This window comes from Hyaena hyaena, unplaced genomic scaffold (genome assembly GCF_003009895.1).
Source record: "Hyaena hyaena isolate Hyena2069 unplaced genomic scaffold, ASM300989v1 scaffold_63, whole genome shotgun sequence".
Classification (NCBI taxonomy): domain Eukaryota; kingdom Metazoa; phylum Chordata; class Mammalia; order Carnivora; family Hyaenidae; genus Hyaena; species Hyaena hyaena.
In genome coordinates, this window is record NW_024080695.1 from 3,412,141 (window position 1) to 3,428,181 (window position 16,041).

The 16,041-nt window shown below is 52.3% G+C and overlaps 1 protein-coding gene across 3 annotated transcripts; it reads right to left on the reverse strand.

Moving 5' to 3' along the window:
• Nucleotides 1-3,556: 3,556 nt before the first annotated feature.
• Nucleotides 3,557-6,296, reverse strand: LOC120231797 (putative MORF4 family-associated protein 1-like protein UPP). Of its 3 annotated transcripts, none has more exons than XM_039232033.1 (3): nucleotides 5,786-6,296; nucleotides 5,123-5,247; nucleotides 3,557-4,455 (listed from the first exon to the last, which is right to left on the reverse strand). In XM_039232033.1, exon 1 carries the CDS (start codon nucleotides 6,134-6,136, stop codon nucleotides 5,801-5,803), a length of 336 nt encoding a protein of 111 aa, XP_039087964.1. In that variant the 5' UTR covers nucleotides 6,137-6,296; the 3' UTR covers nucleotides 3,557-4,455; nucleotides 5,123-5,247; nucleotides 5,786-5,800. The 3 variants fall into 3 exon arrangements, with proteins under 3 accessions (XP_039087964.1, XP_039087965.1, XP_039087963.1); XM_039232034.1 differs by having other exon boundaries at nucleotides 3,557-4,452; nucleotides 5,123-5,250; XM_039232032.1 differs by having other exon boundaries at nucleotides 5,123-5,250.
• Nucleotides 6,297-16,041: the final 9,745 nt, after the last annotated feature.

Consider the following 16,041-nt stretch of genomic DNA (forward strand, 5'->3'; position numbering starts at 1 on the left):
GAAAGACGGTTCAGAGGTTGGGACTGAAGGCCCAGAGGGTGGAGCTGGATTCAGGGAAGACTGGGCCCTGCCGGAGGGACTGGAAACAGAGCCCAGCTGCGCCTCAGAACTGCCTCCGTCCGCAGCTGCTGGGCGATGCGGGCCCCACGATGGGGGTAGGGGGCAGATGGTGCATCTCACTGGTGCACGACCTGTGGAGAGCTGTACTTGGTGGCTGTCCCCGGGGACCCTCTCCCACCCTTGGGTCTGATCTTGATGACAAGACCCTGGACCGCGACACAAGGTGGTAAGACTTGGGGGCTCTTCAGGAAGGAGGAGCGTGAGCATGAGTTTTCAGAGGGAAGACTGTCAATTCTCCAAAGACGGCCACTGCGGCCTTGCTGGTCCCACATGCTCTTCCAGAGCCTTGCTACGTCCCTGTCAAGAGGAGGAATCCATGTCCCCTCTCTGGGAATCTGGTTGGGCCTTTGTGACCATCTAAATTAGAAGAGTATGGCCGAAGTGACATTATGTGCCACCTGGGACCATCTGAAAAGGAGAGACTGCAGCTTTTGCGTGACTCTCCGGGTACATGCAGCTTTGGGGTCCTAAGGTCTCAAAAAATTCCACCACCCAAAGCCACCACCACTGCACAGACCACTGGGAGAGAGCCAAGGAGTTGCCCCAGGACCCCAGCCTTCCAGTTTTCTCCCAGGCACCAGACACTGAAAGGAAGAAGCATTTGAGATGAATCCAGCCCTAGTCACCACCTGATAGCTCAAAATGCGGAGCTGAGTCTTCCAAATTCTTTTTTATTTACTTATTTATTTATTTTTAATTTTTAATGTTTAATTATCCTTAAGAGAGTGAGAAAGACAGAGAATGAGCAGGGAAGGAGCAGAGCGAGAGGGAGACACAGAATCTGAAACAGGCTCCAGGCTTTGAGCTGTCAGCACAGAGCTCGACATGGGGCTCGAACCCACGAACCGTGAGATCATGACCTGAGCCAAAGTTAGACGCTCAACCGACTGAGCCACCCAGGCGCCCAAGTCTTCCAAATTCTTGACCTGAATCCCAAGCAGGCTCCAAACTCAGCATGGAGCCCAACCTGGGGCTTGATCTCACAACCCTGCGATTATGACCCAATCTAAGGACTGGATGCTCAAGTGCTTGAGCCATTCAGGGGCCCAAAGCTATTCAATTTTAGGTTTGTTGTGTCGTGAGAGATCACAGAACAGAGCGCAGGAGGCTGCAGCTTGGTGAAGGCTTGAAGGACCTTCTGTCGCAGAGCTGAGTCACTTTGCTCCGGCTGCCGAGCTCATTACCAACTTGGCAGCTTGGAAAACCCCCCACTGAGCATCTCACGCTTTTGAAGGCAGAGGTCTAGCAGGCGTGCGTCTCCACTCGCGTCAGCCGGGCTACACCCCGTCCTTGCTGGGGGCCCCGGTGGAGAAGCCATTCTGAAGCTCATTCAGGCGGTTGGCAGAACCCAGTCGCTTGGGTCTGCAGGGCTGGGCTCCTGTCCCCTCGATGCGCGGCGGCCTCCACCTTGAGGCCAGCAACTTGCACGGGATCCTGCCTGTGCTTTGAAGCGCTTGGATTTCCTCGTAAGCTCCAGCTCTGCTCTGAAGCGTCTGCAGGACGACACAGTGGAGAATGACGTCTGCAAAGTCCCTTTTGGCTTGTAATAGAGTGTGTTTGTGAACGCGGCACCGCGTGTGGAGATCACGGGAGCCACACTGGCAACCAAGTGCTCTCAGGGCGCGGAGTGGGGACGGCCGGGGGCTAACCCACGTGCGCCAGGAGCTCTGAACTGGCAGTAGAGCCCTGCGGCCGTGGCAACGGCCCCCACAAGGCTCAGCAAGGCCTCCGCTGGAGCAGAACGCAGGAAGACGGCCCGTGGCTGATGCAGCCAGAGAGCTGGGCTCTGTTCTCGTCTGTTTCCCGTCATCATCCCAGGAAGTGCTTGGAGGGGATCACAGGAACGCGGTGCGTGAATCTGTATGGTTCCATCAACTTTTCACAGAAAAGTCGGGTTGATACAGGAGGAGGGAGGGAGGACACCCGCGAAGGCCTGACGAGAAGACAGGCAGCCTGGAAGGTGCCAGGGCCCCGGGGAGAGGGGGCACAGCCTCCTAAGGCCACAGCGGGAGCCCCACGGCTGGTCTGGAGGCGGCCTGGCACAGAGCTCGGACCCTGGCTGGTGGGGGGGGGGCGAGGAGGGGATGTGGGGGGATCTGGGCTGCCGACGGCAGGTGCCCCCAGGGGAACGAAGGCCGTACCTTCCTGCTCCCCGGCTTGAGAAGCCTCGGGGGGGGAAGAACTCCTGGGGAGTCCCATGCCGCTGGGTCGGTTCCAGAGCCCACAAAGCCCCTTGGTTCTGTGAAGGATGGAAAGAGGCGTCGCGGCCGTGAGCGAGGGAGGGACGGAGGGCTGGCCGTGCTTCCCACAGCTCGAGAGGGCACCGCCTCCCCGTGTGCGGGCTCCAGCACGGGACGCGCCAGCCGGGCACCCGCCGTAGGAAGGGAAGGCCCTCCCTGCACTCTGCACCCGTCCGTCCACGTTTTTCAGGAGTTACATGTACGCAGCCTCCACTTCCGGCTGCTTCAGGCCGGCCTCCGTCCCCCCACCCCCGCCCAGCTGCAGAGGAGCCATGCAGGCAAGGACCGGAGCCCGAGGCCGGCGTGGCTGGAGGAAGCGCCAGCGGAGGTGGGAGGCGGCCAGACAGGCAGGGGCCAGGCCACGCCGCCTCGGACAGCCTTGTAGGTCAAGGGCAGGAAGCGACTCTCCTACTGAGCGTCACCCCTTCTGGGGAACCTGTGCCTTCACCCTGCACACCTGCAGACCCGTCCCCTTCCCTGCCGCCCACATGCAGCCCAGCTGCACCCTCTCCCGGCTCCCCTTCCCAGCGACCCCCTAATCCGCTCCCCCAGCCACTCTCTCCACTAGAGTCCCCCAGGCAGGACCCGGGAAAGTACGAACCCCACGTCCTCCTCCTGGCGCCTTGCTCGGCTCGGTCCTCCATTCAGTTCTCTGCGCAAACGCTGCCTCCTTGAGAGGCCGGCCTTCCTGACCTCAAACAGCTCACACCTCTGGCCCCGCTCAGGACGCGGGGCCCAACGGGGCAACAGGGCACAGGTGTACTCGCTTGTTGTCCACGTCATCCACCGGCAGGAGGTGAAGGGCAAGACGCTCTCCCCCTTTTCTGCTCTGTTCCAGAACTGGCAGGACACCGGGCACACTGTAAGTGCAGTGTTTCGTCGCGGTCTTCTGCACCACGCCTCACCCCTACGGCCCCTCTTCAGGCTGCGGAGCCCGCGAGGTAAGGATTCTGAGCAGATGTGCTTCCAGACCAGAGGCTGGCCAAGCAGATTCCGCGAGGAAGCTTTCCTGCTGTAAGAAGGTGCTTGCTTACTCCTCCCCCCCCCCCCCCCCCCCCCCCCCCCCCCCCCCCCCCCCCCCCCCCCCCCCCCCCCCCGCGGTGCCTGCCGCGGCTGACCTGCCCGTCCCACCGCGGGTGTACCAGCCACAGGCCATTTACTGCATGTGAGAACGAGCGCGGTGCGGCACCAACGGCAACCCTGAGAAACACTTTTTATTATCCGTTTCTTGGCAAAGTTACAGGGCTTTGGTTTACTTGGGCAAACTTACAAATGCTTACTACGTACATCGTTTTAACCTCAAATCCCTAGGCGGGGGTGCTATTCAAACATAACCAGACAATGAAAAAGCCATGAAGTGGTGCTGGCCCTGTTCAGTGGGAGGCCACAGCTCTTTCCTAGACCATAAGGCACATTCCTCTCTTCCCAGGCCTCGGAGAGCCGGAAATGCACTACAGAGAGCTGTCCTGAAGCCCCTTCAACCAGACCACAAACAAAATATAAGAACACGACCACACATCAGACTTCACGGGGTCGCCCAGACTGTCCCAAGAGTTCACGTTTCGCACGCCAAATGCCGGGACTTCATTTCAGAGCGAAGCTTTGTTTGGGTCACGGAGAAATGACAAGCTCTGAACTGCACACTTCCCGTCCCTTTTCTGGTGGCGTCTTGCAGCGAAGCAAGCGGAGCTCCTTCAGCAGCTGTACTCTTTGACAACTGACACCGTGTCTTACGTGGCCCAGACTTTCCGGCAGTGATTAGTCACGTATGAGACAGTAAAACGCACAGAAACGGCAAAATTTAAAACACTGTGAAATCCTGAGAGAATAAAAAAACAGGATCCCTTCATCAATTGACAATCCAGACTCAAACTGCCTGGAGGACCTTTCCCCAGTAAAAGTTCTTCCCAGAACTAAATACGTTTGGCCATCTATATCCACACAGCAGCCACCACACAGACTAACATGCGGATTTAACAGTACACGTAGAAACGACATGCACAGGAAAACAAAGAAGTGAAAACATCATGTCCTCAGGATGCAGCTTTTCCGGGCTCTAAGCCGACCAGTCAACCAGAGTCTGACGGTGAACCTGCTGGACAATTGGGAGAAACTGATTAATCAAGATGTTACCTGTGAGAATTGGAGAGCTCTCGGCCCATAACCACTCTGTCAGAGCTCTGGTGCTCAGAGATCTGACTGAACTCTAGGATGGCTTCCACATCTTAAGGCTGTGACCCCAGCCCACCCTCAAGTGCCTGCGAGAGGTGGGGGGAAGCTCAAAGTCCCTGGGAAATTTTACTCCTTGTTCCAGCCAAAACCTACCAATAGGCAGATAAGCCCTGAGGCCCCCCACCCCCTTACAATTGCTACCTTATAGAAAGTTGCATTTATAAATCCTCTCTATGCGCTTTGAAATGTAAATCTTCCAGTTTTATCCCAAACTGTCCCCTCTAGGACCAGAAAGCCATCTCTTTGGCCTCCCGTTCTCTGCAGAGGGAGAGGGCCTCACCGGGGTGAGTGCCCGCAAGGTTCCGGGGGCAGTTGTGCACCTTTCACAAAGACGGAAGTTGCTTCTCCGGATATGCTCCAGTTAGCAAATCCAGATGGCCTAGTCACATGCACCAAAGCCCACCTGTCACCCTCCAGTGCCTTTCCCCTGGCACGTCGCAATCTTTAAAAATTTCAGAGGAAGTTGAGTTCAGTTCACGCTGGATCCTCTCCCCTGCTGCAAGTTACCACTCCATAAAATCCGTCCTTACCGCTTCCACTGGTGTCTAGCTTTATCCGTAACAGCTGTTAAGGGTCCGTCAGCCTGGGATAAACACTGAAATTGGGCAGGCAGAATGCCGCTTCTCGCAGAAAGGGTCGAGCGAAACGCTCCAAACTGCTGGCAAAATTCAGAAACATTCAGTACTGGTCCTCTGTTTCACCCTTTAAAAAATTCTCCTCTCCTGCCCCACAGTTTGCTTTATGGCCTGGGGTTTCCTTTGGTTCACCCCCCAACCCTCAGCCAGTAGGCAGCTCCACACCTCTTCTTGTTCTACTTCCTAATAATCTTTACGTGTCATTTTTAACGTTTGTTTATTTTTGAGAGACAAAAAGAGACAGAGCATGAGCGGGGGAGGGACAAGTGGGAGAGGGAGACACAGAATGTGAGTAGGCAGCACAGAACCTGATGCGGGGCTCGAACTCACGGACCACCTGAGCCGAAGTCAGACGCTCAACCGACTGAGCCCCCCAGGCGCCCCTCACGTGTCATTTTTACCACCACCTAATCGCCTTTCACTTGTCACCAGCCTACAACCACGACCCCCGGTCTGCCCCTCCCACTCCCACCGCCCCGCGTGCACCGCCAGGCGGGCGTCCCGGGCCCTCTCCAGCGCGTCGCCCGCCCCCCCCCCGCGGCCACTCCCGCCACCTACCTTCCCCCGCGACCGTCAGGAGAAGCCGCAGCCGTCCATCTGCCCGTGGAGCTCCACGATCCTCCGCCCCACGCGCGCCACCTCGGCGGCCTTCCTCTCCGCCCTCTCGCACAGCTGCAGCACCCGCGCCTCCGCCTCGCCGCTCCCGCAGCGGCCCTGCCCCACGGCGCCCTCCACCGCGGCCACCTCGCCCTCCAGCCGCTCCAGCAGGATGCTCACCTCCAGCAGCATCAGGCGCGCCCGCAGGTGCGCGCGCACGTGCTCGCGCTCCAGGGCGGCGCGCGCGGGGCTCCGGGGACGCGCGCGGGGCTGCTCGGGCCCCGGCCGCTCGTCCGCGCCCGCCGGCCCCATCGCGACGCCGCCGCCCCGCCGCGGGCCTGCTCGCCGAGCCCGGGAGGCCGGGCCGCCGACCGCGAGCGCCGGACGCGCGGCCGAGGCGAGCAGCGGGCTGCGAGTGCTGGCTCCCGTTACATAAAACTTTCCCCAACTTCCCCCCGTAAAGAGCGAACGTCGCATCCAACACGGCCTCCCTGCCGTCCACCAGCGCGCCGCTCCTTTGCAGCCCCTTTCGCGACAGAGCCAGGAGCCCTTTACGGCCCCGCCCCCTGTGTGAACCCTGAGGGGCGCCGGGGGCTCCCGGGCCGCGTGCGTGGGGGTCGCGCGCGCGCGCGCACTTGTGCACCTCCGCCTCCCAGGTAGTGCCGCTTCCCTGCCGAGGCCCTGGGGTCAGGTCTCCAGAAGGCAGGGGGTTTCAAGGCATAGGTTTTAACCCTGAGTTGCAAAAGTGGGGTTTCAGGCCCCAGAAAGGCAGACTTTCCCGGAACACCAGGAAACCGAGGGCTGCAATCAGTTCCTCCCCTCGCTCTGTCCCCATAGTGCTCTCAACGCCTGCCACCCAGCAGGGCTCCAGTAATGTTTTTTTTTTTTGGGGGGGGGGCCTACAATGCTATCTGGAGTGGGGGTGGGGGAGGGGATAAGTGGGTAACTTTGTGCTCTAGGCCTGTGGCCCCCGGGACGGGCTAAAAGGAAAGATTGGGGGATCCCGCTTGCGCCAGGGCTGCATATTTGGGACTGAACTTTCCAGTGGATCAAATGGAGCCAGAAGTCCCACGAATACCTGGCAGAGTTATTCAAAGGGCTATCGGGTGGGAAATGGGCATCAAGGCCCCTCGTAGGCTTGAGGAAAGCATCAGGCGGTTGCCAGCCGTATTGTTAGTGGGCTGTGTATCTGGTGGTATTAGATCTGGGATTTGGATCCTAGCTTCCTAATATGCTGGCTGGGAGGCTTTGGGCAAATCTCAAGCCTGAAAAGGACTACGCACTGCTGCTGCTTCTGAGTTGCAAGTGGCCGTGTGCAAGGACGAGAGAGAGGCACCGAGGAACCAAGGTGGCCCCCGCTGTCAGCCCACAAGGAGACAGGGACTTCGGTTCTACGACACGAAAGAACTGGATCCTGCCAACACCGTGAATGCGCCTGAAGTAGTTTCTTCCTAGAGCCTCCTGATAAGATGCTCCCCCAACACCTGGATTCTGTTCTTGGCAGACCCCGAGCAGAGCAATCTGCTCACTTGGGACATTCCGAACTCTGATAATAAATTATGCTGATCTGAGCTGCTTTGTGATAATTTATTTTTTTAAAAGATTTTATTTATTTTTTTAATATTTTATTTATTTCTGAGAGAGGGAGAGAAACAGCGTGAGCAGGGGAGGGTCAGAGAGAGAGGGACACACAGAGTCTGAGCTGTCAGCACAGAGCCCGACGCGGGGCTCGAACCCACGAACCGTGAGATCATGACCTGAGCTGAAGTCAGACGCTCAACCGACTGAGCTACCCAGGCGCCCCTGTGGTAATTTCTTATAGCCTCGGTAGAAAGCTGGTGTCGGAGGGGTCTGGTTGCGAGTGGGGCTCGAAACTTAGTCCACGGAGAATTTACGTGAAGTTAGGAGAAAGTCAGTCATGAGCCAAAGGATGGGGGAAAGTAGATAAAGAGCCTTCAGGACTTGCCACAACCTTATTATCCTTTGAGCTCTTTTCATACAATTTAGAGTCTCCCTCCTCCTGCCCCCGACCGGGATACCCATTGCAAATAATCTTCTCCCAACTGAAGCTTGACTATGTTTTTCAAAATAGACTTTATGGGGGCGCCTTTGTGGCTTAGTCAGTTAAGCAGCCAACTTCGGCTCAGGTCGTGATCTCACGGTTTGTGAGTTCGAGCCCCAAGTCAGGCTCTGTGCTGACAGCTTGGAGTCTGGAGCCTGCTTGGGATTCCTTCTCTCTCTGATCCTCCCTCACTTGCGCTCTGTCTCTGTCCCTCAAAAATAAGTAAATGTAAAAAACAAAATTACAAAAAAAAAAGGCTTTATGTTTTAGAACAGTTTTAGGGATACAGAAAAATCAAGAATATAGTACAGAGAGTGAGGGTTTAACTTGCCACTTGGACTAAGGTTCCTTTGATAAACGTCAGATTTTGGTTTAAAAAATATCTTGGGGCGCCTGGGTGGCTCAGTTGGTTAAGCTTCCAACCTTGGCTCAGGTCATGATGTCACGGTTCGTGGTTTGGAGCCCTGCGTCGGGCTCTGTGCTGACAGCTCAGAGCCTGGAGCTGCTTCAGATTCTGTGTCTCCCTCTCTCTCTCTGCCCCTCCCCTGCTAGCACTCTCTCTCTCCCTCTCTCTTTCTCTCTGAAAAATAAATAAACATTTAAACTTTTTTTGAAAAAAATAAAAAATCTTTTAAATTTGGGGTGACTGCGTGCCTCAGTCATTTGAGTATCTGCTCTTGATTTTGGCTTAGCTCATGCATGATTCCAGGATTGTGGGATCAAGCTCTGTGTCTGTCTCTGTATTGGCAGCGTGGAGCCCGCTCAGGATTCTCTCCTCTCTCCCTCTATTTCTCTCTCTCTCTCTCTCTCTCTGCCCTCCTGTGCTCACAATGCTTTCTCCCTCAAAATAAATCAATAAACATTTTAAAAATATTTTAAATTATGGTGAAATATGCACAAGACAAAAGTTACCATCTTAACCACTTAAAAGCCTACAATTCAGTGGCGGTTAGCAGGTTCGTGATGTTGTGCAACTGTCCCCAATTTCCATCTCCAGAACTTTTTCATCTTCCCCAAACTGAAATTCCATTCCCATTAGATTCCCCATTTCTGTTTCTTCAGCTGAGCTGAAGTCAGACACTTGACCGACTGAGCCATCCAGGCGCCCCTGAATGCTCTTGTCTTTAAAGCAAACTTGAGGGGGTGCCTGGGTGGCTCAGTCGGTTGAGCGTCCGACTTCAGCTCAGGTCATGGTCTCACAGTTCGTGGATTCGAGCCCAGCATAGGGCTCTGTGCTGACAGCTCGGAGCCTGGAGCCTGCTTCGAATTCTGTGTCTCCCTCTCTCTCTCTGACCCTCCCATGCTCACTCTCCCTCTCTCTCTCTCTCTCTCTCTCTCTCAGAAATAAATAAAACATTAAAAATTTTTAAAAAAATAAAGCAAACTTGAGGTAAAGTTCATGTAATATGCAATTAAATCACCGCAAAGTGTACAGCTCAGTGACAGTTCATGGATTCACGGTGTTATACTATTGCCAGCTTTCTCCAGTTTTAAAACTTTTTCACTGCTCCCCCAAAACACCCGTTACCCTCAGCGACCACTCCACAGTTTCCCTCCCCTCATCCCCCGAGAGCCATCAATCTCCCTTCTGTCCCCACGGATTTACCTATTCCCAGCATATCATCTGCACTCCTCTCCATGATATACCACAGGTGAGTATATATACAACATAAACTCACGATATAAATGGGTGAGTTTAAACAACAGAGATGTACTTCCTCAAAGTTCTGGAGGCTGCAAGTACCAGATCAAGGTGCTGGCAGACTTGGTTTCCTCTGGACCTCTGTCCCTGGCTCGTACGTGGATGGCCACCTCGCAGCTGTGTCCTCGCGAGGTCTTTTCTGTGCTCCTTGAGCATCGCTGGTATCTCTTCCTCTTTTTATAAGGGCACTAGTCATATTGGATTGGAATTCCACCTCTCTGACCTCATTTCACCTTTATTACTGCTTTAAAGGCTACTATGATCTGAAAGTCGTGTCCGCCCCACCCACCCCTGCCAAATTCATATGTTGAAATTCTAACCCCCAAAGTGAAGGTGTTAGGAGGTGGGCCTTTGGGAGGGCGTAGGGCACGAGAGGGAAGCTCCCTGAAGGGGATTAATGCTCTTATAACAGAGGTGCTCACAGAGCTCCCCAACGCCTTGGCCTTCGCCTTGTGCCCTGTGAGGGCTCAGCAAGAAGTCTCAGCTATTAACCAGGAAGAGAGCCCTCACCAGAGTTGAGCCATGTGCGTGTCTTGATCTTGGATTTACAGCCAGTTTTGTTTCTAGAAACCTTGCTAAACTCTACGACTAGTGCTGATGATTTATCTTTAGATTGTTTTAAATCTATCAACTGTGAGAACTAAATTTCTGTGGCTTATAAGCTACCCCAGTCTGTGGACAGCTAAAATGGACTAAGACAAAGGCTCTGTCTCCAAATATAGTCACGATGGGGATTAGGACGTCAGCATGTGAATTTGGGGGGAATACGGTTCGGTCCACAACATCATATAAAAGGAATAGGGGCACCTGGGTGACTCAGTTGGTTAAGCGTCAGACTTGGGCTCGGGTCACGATCTCACGGTTTGTGGGTTCGAGCCCCACGTCGGGCTCTGTGCTGACAGCTCGGAGCCTGGAGCCTGCTTCGGATCCTGTGTTTCCCCCTCTGTGCTCCTTCCCCCGCTCGTGCTCTGTCTCTCTCAAAAATAAACAAATGTTAAAATAAATAAAAGGAATCATACAGAGGCACTTGGCTGGCTCAGTGGGAAGAGCATGAGATTCTTAATCTCAGATTTATGAGTTAGAGCTCCACATTGGTGTAGAGATTACTAAAAAAAAATAAATAAATAAACTTTAATTTTTTTCTAAAGAAGACTCCTACAATATGTGGCCTTTGGTGTCTGGGTTTTTTCACTTTGCATAATATTTTCAAGCTTCATCCAAGCTGTAGCATGTATCAGCCCTTGAGTCCTTGTTAGGGCTGAATAATATGACATGAATACGCCACAATGTTTATGCGTTCATCCATTGGTGGCCATTGGGGTCGTCTCTACCCTTTCACTATTATGAGTAACAGTGCTCTAAATATTCTTGTACAAGAGTTTCATTTTCATGAAGACAAAATATCAAGGTTTCCTTTTATGCTTCTCCATCCCCAACCCCCACCGTTTTATTTTAAGAAATTTTTAATTACCCTGAGGTCATAACATTTTTCCTTTATATTCTCTTCTAAAAGGCTTACTGTTTGTTTTTTCATAGTTGTGGGCAATCCACCTAGAAACGAGGTTTGAGGCAGGGACCTAATTGCAGTTTTTCCCACGTGTGCCCCGTTATCCAGCCCTGCTTCCTGAATATTTTATCCATTTTCTCTGGTCTGCAATGTACCAACTGTCGGGTGTCAAGTCTCTGTATCTGCTCACGTCTGCATTCTGTTCCATTAGGCTCCATCTCTGGGCTTTTACTTTATAGTAAGAAAGCTTTATAGTGACTTAATGACTTTATAGTAAGTAAGCTTTATAGTAAGTACCGATATCTGGTGAAGCAGGGTAAGTCCCTCCATCTGCTTCTGCTTCTTCAGGAATGGCCTGGCTTTTCTGCTTGTTCGGACTTTGATTTCGTTTGTTAAGTTTAACCAGAAGGACCAGCCCCACCTGATGAGATTTCTTTGACGCATTGGGCCAACTGGAAAAGAATTAGAATGGCAGTTCTGTCTATCTGTTTAGTTGTTCCGTAATGCATTTCAATATAGTTTTATAATTTTATGCAGATAGATTTTCCATATGTTTTGTTAAAATTCTCCTAGCTGCCATTTGTACTGGCTTGAATTGTGTCTCGCTCTTCAAATTCATGTGCACTCTGCCCCTCCGAATGTGATCTTATTGAAATAGAGGGTCTTTGTAGCTGTAATTCATTAAAATGAGACCATACTGGATTAGGGTGGGCCCTAAATCCAATGTCAGGTATCCTTACACAGACACAGGGAAGATGGCTGTGTGACAGTGGGGGCAGGGACGGAAGTGATCCAAGGAACACCAAGTTACCAACAATCACCGGGAAGCCAGATGAGACCAGGAAATATTCTCTCCTAGAGGCCCTGCCAACACCTTCATTTCTGATTTATATCCTCTTGAACTGTGAGACTGAATTTCTACAGCTTTAAGCCAGTTTGTGGCAATTACAGTATCCTAAGAAAATAATACCCCTGGGGCGCCTGGGTGGCTCAGTCGGTTAAGCGTCCGACATCAGCTCAGGTCATGATCTCGCGGTTCGTGGGTTCGAGCCCCGAGTCCGGCTCTGTGCTGACAGCTCAGAGCCTGCTTTGGATTCTGTGACTCCCTCTCTCTCTGACCCTCCCCTGCTCACGTTGCCTCTCTCTCTCTCAGAAATAAATAAAACATTAAAAAAAAATTATACACCATTAAAAATTTTTGATCCTATTACAAATGACATACTTTATTTTATTATTATTAGTTTTTGAGAGGTAGGTTTTTTTTTTTAAGTTTGTTTATTTATTTTGAGATGGGGGAGGGAGGGGCAGGGACAGAGAAAGAGAGAGAGAGAATCCTAGCATGGGACTGGGTCTCACGAACTGTGAGATCATGACCTGAACCAAAATCAGGAGTTGGGGGCTTAACCGACTGAGCCATCCAGGCACTCGAGGTAGTTGGATTTAATTTTTATTTATTTATTTTTAAAATACCGGTATACATAACAGAGTGTTCTGTTAGCTTCAGGGGTACGATATAGTGATTCAGCAATTGTGTACATGACTCAGTGCCCATTGTGTGCTCATTAATCCCCTTCATGTAATCTATCAATGGAATCCCACCCACCCGCCCGCTGGCAACTACCAGTTTGTTCTCTATAGTGGCGAGTCTGTTTTTTTGGCTTTTTTCCCTTTGTTCGCTTGTTTCGTTTTGCTTCTTCAGTTCCATGTATGAGTGAAGTCAACTGGTGTTTGTCTTTCTCTGGCTGACTTACTTTGCTTAGCATAATATACTCTGGTTCCATCCACATTGTTGCAAATGGCAAGATTTCATTCTTTTTTATGGCTGAGTAATGGTCCATTGTAGAGGCATGCCACATCTTCTTTATCTATCTATCTATGCACGGACCAAATGATACCTTTTAGAAAATGTATTTTCTCCTCCTGGTGCATAGAAACATTACTGACTTTCATATTTTGATTGTTTCTAGAAAACTTGGTAAGTTCTACTACTGATAATTTTTCTTTAGATTCTTTTCAAATCTATGATGTTTAAAAAACATCATAGAGGGGCAACTGGGTGGCTCAGTTGGCTAAGTGTCCGACTCTTGATTTTGGCTTAGGTCACGCATGATCTCACGGTTCATAAGTCTGAGCCCTGTGTCGGGCTCTGTGCCGACAGCTTGGAGCCTGCTTGGAATTCTCTCTCTCTGTTCTTCCCAGGGTTGTACTCTTTCTCTCTCTCAAATATATAAACTTAAAAAAAAAAAAAACCCGCTATCATTAGAATGTGATGGTGAGAGCTGTGGTAGTTTAAAAACCCACCAGTTTTTTTGTACTTTTCTCCTCATGGCTCCGCCCCTTGGTGACTTATGAGTTACAGACAGAGATTATACTGGGGGACTTGTCTCACAAGGTCATCTTTATTTGTACAAATAAGAAGGTTGTGAAGAATAATCTCTAGAGCCTGACTTCCTATTAGGGGTTGGGATGCATATCCAGAGGGGGGTTTTAACATAACGGAGGTAACTATCGGGCACTTCTGGCACTTTCTGATTGGTCTGGGCCGTTGTCTTCCTCAAATGTTTCTTTTTCTGTTCCATCCATCAGTTAGTTTGTTTCTAAACAAACTGTTGGGCAGAAGCTTCTGAGTTTGGGAGGGTCAGACCTGTGACAGAACTCGATTACCCTCCCGGACCCTGGATGGGATTGCTGCTAAGTGATGGCACAGCGCCCATGACCGTGAGCCGTAGCACCTGTGACCCTGAGCTGTAAAAGGATCGTGCATTTCATCTGTGGTCCTCGGGCTGGGAGAGCTCCCTGGGGGGAAGCCAGCCGCCCTGTCTTGAGCCTCCCCAAGGGCAGCGCACAGTAGGTGTGTGTCAGAGGCCACAGGCAGGAGCCCTCCTGGTCTGGGTCCTAAGGAGCTCCTTCGGGAATCTTCCTTGCAGTCTGCCTTCCCAGGCCACACACGAGATACGCACCCTTTTGGGAGAGGGCAGCTTCTGGAGCCTGTTTCCTGCTGCTGCAGGTGCTGGGCTCGGGAGTTCCCCCAGAGGTTGAACAACCACGGGGTTCGGCACTCCCTGCTTGGCATTTCTTTGCCAATATCATTTCTTCAAAACCCCAAGATGGTTCCTGTCCGTTTACTTGCAGTCAGTTCCCCCGTGCCTGTAATTACAGCCGCCGATCTGGTGAAGACGAGTTGTTTGTAAACGGGTCTCTGTGCTATGTCCTTCCCCTAGTCTCGACTCAGTTGTGCCCATGTGGAGTCAGTGGCTTTGAGAGGAAGGTTACAGACAGGTCTAATCTGGTTTTCGCCACTTGGCCGGCACCTGCTATCTGGGGAAGAACCTTTAGAGAACATGGTTGAGAAAGAGCTTAGGGCCTCAGGCTCGCCTCATCTCTAAGATGGCTTCATTGAGACCCAACACTTGTCTTTTTAAAAAAATTAATTTAGGGACACCTGGGTGGCTCAGTCGGTTAAGCATCTGACTTCCGCTCAGGTCATGATCTCATGGTTTGTGGGTTTGAGTCCCACATCGGGCTCTGTGCTGACAGCTCGGAGCCTGGAGCCTGCTTCCAATTCTGTATCTGCCTCTCCCCTGCTCACGCTCTGTCTCTCTCTGCCTCACTCACAAAAATAAATAAGGATTAAAAATTAATTTATACATATACATGTGTTTATCTATTTATTCTGAGAGGCAGAGAGAGCGTGAGCAGGGGAGGGACAGAGAGAGAGAACTCCAAGCCGACTCCTCACCATCAGCACAGAGCCCAATGCAGGGCTCGAACTCACAAACTGTGAGATCAAGACCCGAGCCGACCCCGAGAGCCAGATACTCAATGACTGAGCCAGCCAGGCACGTGTATGTATATATATATATATATTTATATTTAAAGTAAGCTCTATGCCCAATGTGGGGCTTGAACTCAGGGCCCCAAGATCAAGATCAAGAGTCTCATGCTCTACAGCTGAGCCAGCCAGGTGCACCTGGAGCCATCTCTTAAGACTGTTTCAGGTTAGGATCCAGAAACTCCTGCCATTTTCAGCCCCAAATGACCAGTTGATGGTGGCCTCTCACATCTCCTTCAAAGAAGCTACTGTGGAAGCACACTTCACACGCTCCAGCTGCCACTTCTTTGGTTCTGTCATGGTGGCCATGCCAAGGCCAAGGCCATCCACCCTCCGCCTACATTCAGGACTAAATTTACCATGCCGGGCGTGCCTGGCTGGCTCCGATGTAAAGTGTGCAACTCTTGGGGTTGTGAATTTCAGCCCCACACTGGGTGGACAGATTACTTTTAAAAAATGTTTAAATTTACCATGCTCATCACCCCATCTGTTCCACTGATGAACCAAGTAGCAATCAGCCTAGGGCGCTAGTCTTGGGACAAGTTTCCCATGATGCTCTGCACCTCAGACACTCTTCTGGGCCTGTAGGAACTGGTGAGCCCGTTGCCTGGCTCCCTGCCCTCCACCCACCCTTGCCCATTGGCGACCTGTCCCCAGAGAACTGTGCCACATGGTCCTCAGGCCTGTGAAGGGAAAGCTGCTCGTTCCTCTCGTGCCTCCGTCAGGAGTTGGGGCCGGCCTTCATCCCTGGCCATTGTCACGGCACTCCCCGTCCTTCCTCTTGTCTAAAAGGGTGTTCCTTTAGGGTGCTTGCTGCTCCTCCGCCCGCCCTCTCCTCCTCCCCACTATTCTCATGCTCCGACCTCTCTCCCCCGTTGAATCCCCCTCGTTCATTGTGCACTTTGGCACCCGGCTCCTGGCCTTCCTTGCCAGCCCGTGTCCCGGCATCCTGGAGGAGTTGCGTGGCCATCCCACACCTGGGCCCCCACGCCCTCCTCACATCGGGTGGGCTCCTCCATGTCCCTTGGCCGCTGATTCCCAGGGGTTCCTTAGGGGCTTGTTCCTGCCCCAAACCTGCTCAATCCTTGCTCAGCCCTCCTCCTTTCTGACCATG

Coding starts and splice junctions, on each gene's coding strand:
- LOC120231797 (XM_039232033.1), bottom strand. CDS start 6,136: ATGGGGCCGGCGGGCGCGGACGAGCGGCCGGGGCCCGAGCAGCCCCGC.